General features: G+C 37.4%; 1 protein-coding gene across 2 annotated transcripts in view; it reads right to left on the bottom strand.

Moving 5' to 3' along the window:
• Positions 1 to 13,419, bottom strand: part of NHLRC2 (NHL repeat containing 2) — a 57,484-nt gene that overhangs the window by 43,526 nt on the left and 539 nt on the right. For both annotated transcript variants that reach the window (XM_040255035.1, XM_040255036.1), the window contains exon 2: positions 7,164 to 7,316. In XM_040255035.1, the coding sequence (XP_040110969.1) occupies positions 7,164 to 7,316 (153 nt within the window). The remainder of the gene's footprint in view (positions 1 to 7,163; positions 7,317 to 13,419) is intronic.

Genomic DNA, 13,419 nt, shown 5'->3' with positions numbered 1-13,419 from the left:
CTTTTGAATTACAGCTTTTTCAGGGTATGTGCCCAGTAGTGGGATTGCTAGGTCATATGGTAGTTCGATTTTTAGTTTTTTAAGGAATCTCCATACTATAGATAGCTAGTAAGAGAGACAGATAGATAGCAGGTGTCTAGCAGCTGGATATTTAACTACTATAGATAGCACAGAAGCTCAGCTGGGTATTCTATGATGACCTAGATGGGTGGGCTTGGGAGTCCGGGAAAGGAGATCCAAGACAGAAGGGATATATGGTTGATTCACTTCACTGTACAGAAGAAACTAACAACACATTGCAAAGCAAATATACTCCAATAAAAAAGAAAAAACTTTCTATTCTTCCAGATTACTGTAATTTCCTTCTTAGCACTAATGAGAAATTATAAAAAATATTTATGGAGTTATTTAACTTTTCTCCTTGTTAGACTGTAATTCCTATTAATTATTTAGGGACCATACACTGTTTTATTATTTACCAACACAGTGCCTAGTATAAAGTAAGTAATGAATGGACAGGGTATAAATGCTAAACAAACTTTTATGTGTGCAATAAGCCATATTATATTGACAAAAGAGGATATCTATATTGGTCTATATACATGAACAACTGCCAAATAACTGCATCTAATTTTTTTCAGTGTCAACAACTTTAAAGTACATATACAGAGATTTTTCTTAAAATATTTTGCTTGTTCTGTTAATCATACACAAAAAATAAACAGGATGTAAAAGACTCTTCCCTTTTGGATTTTTTTGCCATCACATGGATCAAAACTACTGCATTTAAAATAAAATATGGAAGGAAGAAAAGGAAGAGAGGGAAAAGGAAGAAAGTGAGAAGAGAGGGAGAGGAAGAAGAAAGGGAAAAAAGGAAGGTGAAACCAAATAGACAGTAACAGCTTCTAAAATGTTAGAAATAAAGTTAAGTTTTTAACTCATCATTGACTGGAGGATTTTAGCAGAAGCAGTCAATAATGTGTTAAGACTTTAAAAAAACTTTTAAGGTCTTATTTTTGTGAAATGTACAGACATACAGATTACAATTATATATAGTAGTATATATATATAATATGTGTGTGTGTTCAATTGCTCAGCTACGTCTGACTCTGCAACGCATGAACTGTATTCCACAAGGCTCCTCCGTCCATGGAATTTTCCAGGCAAGAATACTGGAGTGGGTTGTCATTTCCTATTCCAGGCGATCTTCCTGACCCAGGGATCAAACCCGTATCACTTGTGCCTCCTGTATTGGTGAGCAGATTCTTTACCACTGCACTGAAAAGCCTCATATATTATAGATATATAGTATACAGCAGACAGTAAAGTTTGATCACAGGCAGTATAACAACTTAGTTCAATGCAAAAACTAAAAATAATGGGGAGTTTTACTGTTACAAAAATTGTAAACTGACACATCTTGAGATCTAAAAGACAAGTGTGACTTTAGTACTAGGCAAGAAAGGATCCAATGGAGCAGGAAATAGCAACCCACTCCAGTATTCTTGCCTGGGAAATTCCATGGAGAGGGGCCTGGCAGGCTGCAGTCCATGGGGCTGCAAAAAGTCGGACACAACTTAGCGACTGAGAATGCATACTCAAGAAAGGATGAAGGCACACAAGGGAGGTTAGAAGACCCTGAGGGAAAGCAAGAAAGGTATGGAGAGAGAGGATTTTAGGTTTTATACCAAGAGCACTGAAAACATGAGGTAAAAAAAAATCACAATCACTGAATACTAAATTAAAGCAGAGGCCAGAAGCAAATTTGAATGTTTTTTAAATTTCAAAAACTGACATGTCCCTGTGTCCACATTAAACACTCTGAAAGTTTACCACAAATTGGCCAATATTTTCATCATACTTTAGGAACAAAGAATAATAAACATATGGGCTGCTGCAAAAAGAAAATATGAACTGTGTACAAAAAAGAGTTAACACAGCAGGCCCCACTGCTATTCTTTCAAAGGTCTGCTTACAGGGCTGGTCCTTGCCTGGATTTTGGGAGTGTTCCCATCATTCCCAGAACTGATAAGAGTGGCACACAAGACCTAAACTGTTTGTACAAACACTATGGTTTATGGTGAACACTTGCTTTCCTTCTGGGAGTCTGGAATTTCGGTACATGGCGCCAGGCAGAAGATGCCTCTGTGGCCAGCCCCCAACAAAAACCTCGAGTGCTGTCTCTAATGACCTTCCCTGGTTGGCAACATCTCAAACTTATCCTAACAACTCCTTGCTGGGGGAATTAAGCGCACCTTATGTGATTCCATCAAGAGGCGACTATGGAAACTTGCTCCTGGTCTCCCCTGGATTCAGCCGCATGTGTCTTCTCCTTTGGTTGATTTTGCTTTGTATTCTTGTTGTAAAAAACTGTAGCCACGAGGAGTACAACTGCATGCTGAGTCCTATGAGTCCTCCTAAAGAATTGACCTGGAGGTGGTTTTGGGAACCCTGACAGAGTAAACGCATCAAATAATGACTCATTAAAAGTTTCATTTCCCAAAGAAGACATACAGATGGCTACTCTGTTGTTGTTGTTTTCCAGTATTTGGTGGTATTCCAACCGACTCCTTGTGACCTCATGGACTGCAGCATGCCAGACTCCCCTGTCCTTCACCATCTCCTGGAGTTTGCTCAAACTCATGTCCATTGAGTGGGTGATGCCATCCATCTCATCCCCTGCCACCCTCTTCTCCTCCTGTCTTCAATTTTCTCCCCCCACCTAGCATCAGGGTCTTTTCTAATGAGTCAGCTTTTCGCATCAGGTGGCCAAAGTATTGGCGCTTCACCATCAGTCCTTCCAATGAATATTCAGGATTGATTTCCTTTAGGAGTCACTGGTTTGATCTCCTTGCCATCCAAGGGACTCTCAAGATGGCTAACAGACACATGCAAAGATGTTCAGCATCGCTCATTATTAGAGAAATGCATATCAAAACTATAATGAAGTATCACTTCACACAGGTCAGAATAGCCATCATCAAAAAGTCTACAAACAATAAATGCTGGAGGCAGTGTGGAGAAAAGGGAACCCTCTTGCACTGTTGGTAGGAAAGAAAACTGATACAGCCACTATGGAGAACAGTATGGAGATTCTTTTAAAAACTAGGAAATAAAACTACCATATAACCCAGTAATCCCACTACTGGGCATATACCCTGAGGGAACTTAATTGAAAAAGACACATGTACCCCAATGTTCACTGCAACACTATTTACAATGCTAGGACATGAAAGCAACCTAGCTGTTGACTGACAAATGAATGGATAAAGAGGTTGTGTTACATACACACAATGGAATATTACTCAGCTATAAAAAGGAATGCATTTGAGTTGGTTCTAATGAGGAGGACGGAACTAGAGCCTATTATACAAAATGAAGTCAGAAAGAAAAAAGCAAATCTTGTATATTAACACATATATACGGAATCTAGAATGATGGTACTGATGAAGCTATCTGCAGGCCAACAATGGAGATGCAGATATAGAGAACAGACTTATGGACACAGTCGGGGAAGGAGAGGGCGGGACGAATGGAGAGAGCAGCATGGAGATATACATATTACCATATGTAAAACAGGCAGGCATTGGGGATTCGTTCTATGACTCAGGGAGCTCAAACTGGTGCTCTGTGACAACCTAGAGGGGTGGGGTAGGAGGTGGGAGGGAGGTTTAACAGGGAGGGGCCGTATGTATAGCTATGGCTGATTCATGTTGATATATGGCAAAAACCAACACAATATTGTAAAGCAATTATCCTTCAACTAAAAATAAATTTTTTTTAAAGTTTACTTTCACCTTAAAATCAGAAATATATTCTTCTAATTTTTAAAAAGTATGAAACAGAAAAACAGCATATACTACATGATACCAGTGGTTACTCAGAAGTATTATGGAATTTAGATTTCTAGAGTCTGATTTAACTATATATTAACATTCACCTAGTAAGCACATTTAAAAGAATGCCAAATTTTCCTACTAGATGTTTTCTTATAAAATCAGTGCTTTTCCTTAGATAGCCACTGTGCTAAATTTGCGTGTTATATAAAAATATACCATTAACATATCCAGTATAAAGAGGTTAAAAAAAAAACTAGAAACCCTCAAGGAGAAAAGGGAAAAAAACCAGAGGTACCTGTCAATTTAATACAAATATATGCTAACTCATTACGAATTAATAACAAGCTCAGGGCCCAGCTACATTCTTAAAAACTGTTTGAACATCAGAACCATTCACTACTATTAAGTATCTTTACTTTTGTTTTAGATCTTTGACATTTATAATTTCTTGTATGCTATTGTGAAAGTGATACTGGTCACCGTTACAAACCTGATTTAAAGGGGAAGGAGACTGAGTATTAAATTGGCCCTCTTTCAGAGTGTTTTTAAATTAAAATCCACTTACTTACTCAGCTGAGCATTTCTGGCTTACTGATAAACGAACTCAAATTCCATGAAATAAAAACAGGCTGCTGAATGCTTCTTCAAGGACATAAATAACACGGCTGCAGATACATTCATAAATATATCCGACAGTACTGAGATAAGACACAGCAGCGTGATAAATTAGGAGACTAGAATTAACATCTACACACTAAGATACATAAAATAAATAACAAGAACCTACTATAAACACAGTAAATTCTACTCAATATTCTGTAATAACAATCTATATGAGAAAGGAATCTGGAAAAGGATATATATATATATATACATATATGTGTGTGTACAGCTGATTCACTTTGCTGTACCTGAAACTAACACCATGTTGTAAATCAACTATATTCCAATAAAAAAATTTTTTAAAAAGACTCTTAGCAGCAAGAAAGCAAATTAATTTAGTGCCAGCTTATTGAACTTTCATATGATAATTCTGATTATGCCTGCTTTTGTGAATATGAACTGAACTTATCTTCTAAGCAATATAAAAATCTTTTATTTCTAAGTTACCAGAATTTTAATACAGTAGCATATTACTGAAGTATTGTTTCTTTGAAATTATAATGTTGAAACCAGTTACAAAGTATTTTACTTTTCAGAAGTGTACTTATATGTAAAAATTGTTATTATTTTTTGTCACAATGTGTTTTAAAATATTTTCAGTAAACTGGTAAAGAGATTATAAGGATCCATTCTAAGAAGCCACTGAATTTGCTTCAGATAGGTTAACAACTGAGTTAACCTAAGAGTTTATTAGCAGTGATATGAAGCAGGAAATGGTTAACTTTGGGATTTTTAACCCAGTCTGTAAATACCATCCTGAAACACAAATCCTAGTGTCATTCTCCTATTATGCAAATAAAACAACCTCAAACGTCTCTGTATTTTCAATGGATGAAAAAGCATATTAACTTAACTATTAAGAATGTTATACAAAGCTCTTCATAGTGAGTCTGAACCTAATCTACCTTCCTCTCCTTTCACTTTTCCAAGGAGCCCCTACAGTCTTGCCACAGTAAATGATTTTTCACTCCCCAAATCTACTCCTTCCATTTGGTATCTAAGAGAGATGAAAATGTTTGCAATTTCCTAGTAGGACTGTAAGTAAAGCATTTCATGGACATTTCTAATCTTTGACTATATGAATAGAGTATCACTGTTTAATTGTTTTATTGTAAAATTTCCTAATTTGAGTAAATGGATCAAGGGAATTAATTGCCTCTTCTATTAGCTATGAAATCTAACTTAAATAATTTTTAAGATGCTTAATCTTTTTCTTTTAAAATTTTTATAAAAGCATTTTATATACAGGTAATACATTCATACAGCAAAAATTCAAACAGAAATATAAAATGTAAACCAAGTCTTCCTCCTTCAACTTTAGTCCTTCTTTGCTTCCCTGCTTGTTTGCCTATCACTTCCTCAGCCAGGAGTGTCCCTCCTGCACCATTTTCATTTTCAGCTACACTTCTGCTCATTTTTCAAGTTTCAACCTAATTGTCTCCTCGGAGAAACATCTTCAAAAGCTTTTAGACACAGTGAGTTACTCCTTTCCCCACTGCTTTAATTCAACTTTGTTATATATTTCCTTAGCAGTTAGAGTATCCTGCACATAATATGTACTCAATAAATGCATTTATTACATGGACTTGAACAAGACACACAAGAACCTAAAACCTAGGAGACAATGAAATACTCTTATTTCTTAAATATGGATGAATTTTTAAAAACATGATTTAATTACTGGGAATATTTGAGTTTTTGATCAATCTCATTAACAGGCAATTCCAATATAGTCCATTCCAAATTAAAAGCATCGGAAGTTTCACTTGCACTGAAGATTTTATTCAACATTTCTTTTTTTTTTATAACTAAGTTTCAAGATACCCTTCATTTTTGTACATTCATACTCTATTCTCATTTTTACTCACAAGATCAGTGACCACTTTTTAGTCACTGCAAAGAGGACAGCTTCAATTAATTTAAGCCTAATCAAATAGAGCTTTTATTTCATTTACTCCACAGTTCTCTTCAAATAGAGCTTTTATTTCATTTACTCCACATGTTCTCTTTTTATAGAAAGAAGTAAACAAGAAACCAAATCTGAAAAATGTCAAAGTTTTACAGAAAATACTAAGCATAATCTCTTGTTAAAATTTCAAAATTTGTAATACCATAAAAAAGGATTTCCTAGTGTGCTCTGGAAAGCCTTAACCTTTATAAATAAATAAAGCAGGGTCAAAGAAAAAGTATCCATTATAATATTCTGCCTTTTAAAATATTAGTAGTAGTTTTAGGTCATTTGAAATTCAAAGAAGCCTAGTTATATTTCCTAAAAAGAACTTTAAACCTTTTTATCATAGTGAGAAGAATATACAATTAGTCATGCATTTTCTCTTTTTTTCATGGAACAAATTTAGGTAAGTCCAGATATACAAAATGACGTTTTTAAAATACTTGATCATGAAAAAAGTAAACTATATCCTTATTTTTAAAGAAAAATCATATACTAAATGCTGGTTCTTTAGGAAGGCAAACCATTATCACTAAGCTTAACTCGTCACAAAAAGGTACATGGAGTCCTTAATTCACAGATTAGAAATTACTTTCAGAATCACTGAAGTCTTGCCAAATGTTCATTCTCCTATGAGCAAAATGAGTCAGCCACTCTCCAGTGACTATGCCAGGACAGTCTGTTAGAAACTAATTAAAAAGAGCAGATACCTTTATCAGAGTATGTGTGTTCTAATGCATGAAGATCAGGCAACAGGTGAATACAGTTTATGCAGCAGTAGGTGAAGAAATCAAGGACGACCACTTTTCCACATAGATCCTTATAGACAGAAATAGGTTCCTCCGTATTCAGCCATTCTAATCCTGAAATTTACACAAAATAAATAATGATTAAAGGAAACAGTGAAGATAATTTATCTAAAACTTTCCATTAAAATGTGAACCATTATCATTTTTAAGAAAAGATGGGGGGACAGGAAGGGAGTGGGGAGTTAATACATAGAAAGCTAATATTATGAGGCAGTCTGCAAACACAGTTAAGAAAAAGCTACTAAATTCTCTCAGAAATAGCACATTAGTCTGTGTGTCAAAGGAAGATGAACATATTTGGGTAAAATATAGGGAGGAAGAATCAATATTAAAAGGACTTAAGTACATGATTAGGTACAAATGAGCTATTGAAAATGAAAGTCAACCTTAAGAATAGAATAAATATCAAAAAGGAACAGTGTTAAACTTTAAGGATAAACATGCTGTTGTGCAGTCCTTCAGTCATGTCCAACTCCTTGCGACCCCACGGACTGCAGTACATCAGGCTTCCCTGTCCTTCACCATCTCCCAGAGTTTACTCAAACTCATGTCTATTGAGTCGTTGATGCCATCCAAAAGTCTCGTCCTTTGTCGTACCCTTCTCCTCCTGCCTTCTATCTCTCCTAACATCAGTGTCTTTTCCAATGAGTCGGCTCTTCGCATCAGGTGACCAAAGTATTGGAGCTTCAGCTTTAGCATCAGTCCTTCCAATGAATATTCAGGGTTGATTTCCTTTAGGATCAACTGGTTTGATCTCCTTGTTGTCCAGGGACTCTCAAGAGTCTTCTCCAACACCACAGTTCAAAAGCATCAATCCTTAAGCATCAATCCTTAGGCACTCAGCCTTCTTTATGGTTCAGCTATCATATCTGTACATGACTACTGGAAAAACCATAGCTTTGACAATACGGACCTTTGTTAGCAAAGGATAAACATACAAAATACCTAAGCAAATTTCATAAGAGAAAGAGCTAAAATGCTCTGGATTTAAATGAGACTTTAAATACAAATTATTTTAAATGAAAAGCTAAGCAAAACACACTTAAAGATTTCATGAAAGCAATATTAATATCAATGAAGAGCATGTTCCCTTCTCTCCAAAGAAAAATAAAATCTCATTAATCTGTGCTTTCACAAATCAGAATTTATAATTACTAGACCATGATTTACAACTTTACACACTATGAAGAAAAATTTTGTCAAACAAAAGTAGATTAAAAGTGTAGCATCTCTGTTACCAATTTAAGAAACAAAGATAATGAGTTTGTTGCTTATAAGTACATAAATGTACCTACTAAAACCATTAATTATACCTTGAAGCTTGGAAATAAATAGTTTATAGAAACTGAAAACCAAAGTTGGGTGGAACAAGTGAATAATAACAGCAACTAATAATGGCAACTGGAGTTACTCAAAACAAAATTAAAAAAAAAACAAACCCTGCAAATCAAACTAGTATTTCTGTCAATAGTCCAACCTAGTGAGGTTTTGGCTTCCCTGGTGGCTCAGACAGTAAATAATCTGCCTGCAACGTGGGAGACCTGGGTTTGATTCCTGGGTTGGGAAGATCCCCTAGAGCAGGGCATGGCAACCCACTCCAATATTCTTATCTGGAGAATCCCCATGGACAGAGGAGCCTGGTGGGCTACAGTCCACAGGGTCACAAAGAGTCGAACATGACTGAAAAGACTAAGCACAACAGTGAGGTTTCAGAGTACAGTAAGGTCTTAATTATCCACTTTAATAAAGTGTTAATTATATACCTGACCAAATGACCATATAAAACTTCAAACTAATTAATGTGTATTTCATAGTCTCTAATTTTAAAATATTCATGAGTCTCAAATATATTTTTTATAAATAATCAGCGATTTAGATTAGGGAAGTAGGGAAAGTATTATTATATATGTCAGTTATTGTGCTAGATGCTTAGCAGACTGAATAATAATAATGCATTTTATAATAAAAATAACAATGAATACAATTTTAAAAGCTGCTAGCATTTACTGAGCTCTCATATGAAGTAAGAACTTTAGCTATATTACTTCCAAACTGCATAATAAACCTGAAAAGTAAATACTGGTTCCATTTTATAAGTGAGAAAAGTAAGGCTTGGAGAAGTTAGGTAACTTGCTCAAGATCATATACCTAACAAATGGAATAACTGAGATTTAACTCTAGGTCTGTCTGAATCCTTCATTTATATCATGCTGCTTCCCATAAAACAGTTTCTTTTAAGAAATGAACAAAACAAAGTGTTTTTGAGAGAGTTATGACTTCATTACCATAATTGATAAACCAAGAAAAAACTCATATCCAGTAATCTGTCCTCAGTAATTATGTTAAAAACAAAGACTGAGTATTTTGTTATTATATTATGTATGAGTCATGGAGATCAAATCTCATGGTAATAAAATAAACTTATTGTAAATACCAACAAGAAAATAAAAGCACTGGGCAAAATCCTAGCTGCTGGCATGCTGGTTTATGACAGTGTACATGTATAGCTGATTTTGGTACTAACAATTTGGTGATGTCTATGCATACAATCATCTCTTGTGTTGTTGGAAAAAGGTGTTTGCTATGATTGCTGTGTTGACAAAAGTTTGTTAGCTTTTGCCCTAATTCATTTTGTATTCCAAAGCCAAACTTATCTGTTACTCCAGCTATCTCCTGACTTCCTACTTTTGCATTCCAATCCCTTACGATGAAAAAGACATCTTTTTAAAATTTTATTTCTAGGTCTTGTAGGTCTTCATTGAATTGGTCAACTTCATCTTCTTTGGCATAAGTGTTTGGGGCCTAGACTTGTATTACTGTGATGTTGAATGGTTTGCCTTGGAAACAAGCCAATATCATTCTGTCGTTTTTGAGACTGCACTCAAGTACTGCATTTCGGACTCTCTTGTTGACTGTGAGGGCTACCCCATTTCTTCTAAGAGATTCTTGCCCACAGTGGCAGATACAATGGTCATCTGAATTAAATTCACCCATTCCGGTCCATTTTAGTTCACTGATTCCTAGAATGTTGATGTTCATTCACTCTTGCCATCTCCTGGAGTTTGCCCACTTCCAATTTACCTTGATTCATGGGCCTAACAGTCCAGGTTCCTATGCAATATTGTTCTTTACAGCACCGGACTTTACTTCCACCACCAGACAAGTCCACAACTGAGTGCTGTTTTCACTTTGGCTCAGCTGCTTTATTCTTTCTGGAACTATTAGTAATTGCCCTCTGCTATTTCCTAGTAGCACAGTGGACACCTTCTGACGGGGGGTTGCGGCGGTGGGGCAAGGGGTGGGGGGCGGTGTCATCTTCCAGTGTCGAATCTTTTTGCTTTTTCATACTGTTCATGTTCATTGTGAAAACCACGATGATGTGGTCACTCACCTAGAGCCAGACATCTTGGAGTGTGAAGTCAAGTGGGCCTTAGGAAGTATTACTACAAACAAAAGCTAGTGGAGGTGACAGAATTCCAGCTGAGCCACTTAAAATTCTAGAAGATGATGCTATTAAAGTGCTGTACTCAATACGTCAGCAAATTTGGAAACTCAGTAGTGGCCACAGGACTGGAAAAGAACAGTTTTCATTCCAACTCCAAAGAAGAGCAGTGGTAAAGAATGTTCAAACTACCATACAACTGTACATGAACCGAGAACTTCCACACGTACACACACAGTTAGAAAAGGCAGAGGAACCAGAGATCAAATTGCTAACATTTGTTGGATTGCAGAGAAAGCAAGGGAATTCCAGAAAACATGTACTTCTGCTTCGTTGACTATGTGAAAGTCTTTGATTATGTGGATCAAAACAAACTGTGGAAAATTCTTAAAGAGACGGGAATACTAGACCACCTTACCTGTCTCCTGAGAAACCTGTATGTAGGTCAAGAAGCAACAGTTAGAACCTCATATGGAACAACTGATGGGTTCAAAATTGGGAAAAGACTATGACAAGACTGTATACTTTCATCCTGTTTACGTATCTTATATGCAGAGTACATCTTTTCTAATGCTGGGCTGGATGAAGCACAAGCTGGAATCAAGACTGCTCAGAGAAGTACCAACAACCTCAGATACGCAGGTGATACCACTCTAAAGGCAGAAAATGAAGGGGAATTAAAGAGTCTCTTGATGAGGGTGAAAGAGGAGAGTGAAAAAGTTGGCCTAAAACTCAACATTCAGAAAACTAATATCATGGCATCCAGGCCCATCAGCTTATGGCAAATAGAAGGGGGAAAAGTGGAAGCAGTGACAAATTTTCTTTTCTTGGACTCCAAAATCACTGCAGAGAGTGACTGAAGCCATGAAATTTAAAGATGCAGGCTCCCTGGAAGGAATGCTATGACAAACCTAGACAGTGTATTAAAAGCAAAGACATCACTTTGCCAACAAAGGTCTGTACAGACAAAGCTATGGTTTTTCCAGTACTCAAGTATGGATGTGAGAGCTGAACCATAAAGAAGGCTGAGAGAATTGATGCTTCAGAACTGTGGTGCTGTAGAAGACTTTTTTTTTTTTTTTACTTTATTTTGCTTTAGAATACTGTATTGGTTTTGCTATACATTGACATGAATCAGACACGGGTGTACATGAGTTCCCAATCCTGAACCTCCCTCCCACCTCCCACCCCATATCATCTCTCTGGATCATCCCCGTGCACCAGCCCCAAGCATCCTGTATCGAACATAGAGACCCTTGGACTGCAAAGAGATCAAACCAGTCAGTCCTAAAGGAAATCAACCATGAATATTCATTGGGAGGACTGATACTGAAACTGAAGCTCCAATACTTTGGCCATCTGATGCGAAAAGCTGACTCATTACAAAAGACCCTGATGCTGGGAAAGGCAAAAGGAGAAGCAGGTGGTAGAAGATGAGATGGTTAGATAGCATCACCAACTCAACAGATATGAGTCTGAGCAAACTCAGGAGATAGTGAAGGACAGGGAAGCCTGGCATGCTGCAGTTCATAGGGTCGCAAAGAGTTGGACAAGAATTAGCAACCAAAGAACAACAACATGTATAAAAACTTTTACAGTTTCTTGGATAGGATAAGCACTAATGCACCCAATTCTTTAGACAGAATTCTACAATAATTCAAGTTCAGTATAGGATTAATAACAGAAAAAAATAAGCACTTCTGAAGGCCAGAGCAAAAGGCTTGGAAAGACACGAGGCTGTCATCAGGCGCAGGGTTCCAACAGACCTCCCATGAGACACTGAACCCTGCCACAGCCAACCAATTAACTATACATGTGGTTTCAGTGTCATGCCAGGAGACACACCAACACCACCAGGCAAAACAATGCCAGGCCCAACCAAAGAAGGTAAAGTTCAGTTTCGTTTATCATAGCAAGATGAGCTTCACAAATAGCACTGCTGGGAATATCAGTTCTCTCATGCTCCAAACATTGACAGCAACAGGATTCAAACCTGGAGATGGGCCATAATTGATTCAGGTTTTTAAAATGACAAGTTTCACAACTTTGAAAGGAGTGTGGCCCAGTTAAGAAACCGGCCCGATGTGGGAGGCAGTGTCTGTATAATCCAACTTCAGCATTTCTTAGTTGCCAGGCTCTAGGCAAACGACTCTGTTCCCGTGCCTCAGTTTCCCAACTGTAAAACAGAGCTGACAAGACCACCTTGGGATTCTCTGGTGGCTCAGAATCCGCTTGCAATGCAGGAGACCTGTGTTCCATCCCTGTGTTGGGACGATCCCCTGGAGGAGGGCATAACAGCCCACTCCAGTATTCTTGCCTAGAGAATCCCCATGGACAGAGGAGCCCGGCAGGCTGCAGTCCATGAGGTTGCAAAGAGTTGGACATGGCAGAGCGACTAAGCACCCACGCAATAAGACCCCCTCGGTGGTTTGCAAAGATTAAATTACAAATACTTTGTGTTTAGGACTCTGTGTGGCCCACAAGTGATCCGTAACCGTTAGCCTGGATGGTGCACAAAGATGATGATGATGATGGGCAACCAGACTAAAAGGACAGGGTGGCTTGGACACTGGAATCACTGCCAACGGGGGCCGCGAAACTTTAACTCAGTGAACTGAGTTAACCCAAGGCCCGGGCAGAGCCGCAGGATAGAGACGAAGGTGCAGGTTCCCGTCCTCCACAAACCCTCGTTCGCTGCCGCCTGGGGACAGAGTC

Source organism: Oryx dammah, unplaced genomic scaffold (genome assembly GCF_014754425.2).
Source record: "Oryx dammah isolate SB20612 unplaced genomic scaffold, SCBI_Odam_1.1 HiC_scaffold_14, whole genome shotgun sequence".
NCBI classification, from domain to species: domain Eukaryota; kingdom Metazoa; phylum Chordata; class Mammalia; order Artiodactyla; family Bovidae; genus Oryx; species Oryx dammah.
The sequence above is the reverse complement of the archived record's forward strand: the minus strand, read 5'-3'. Positions and strand labels throughout refer to the sequence as shown.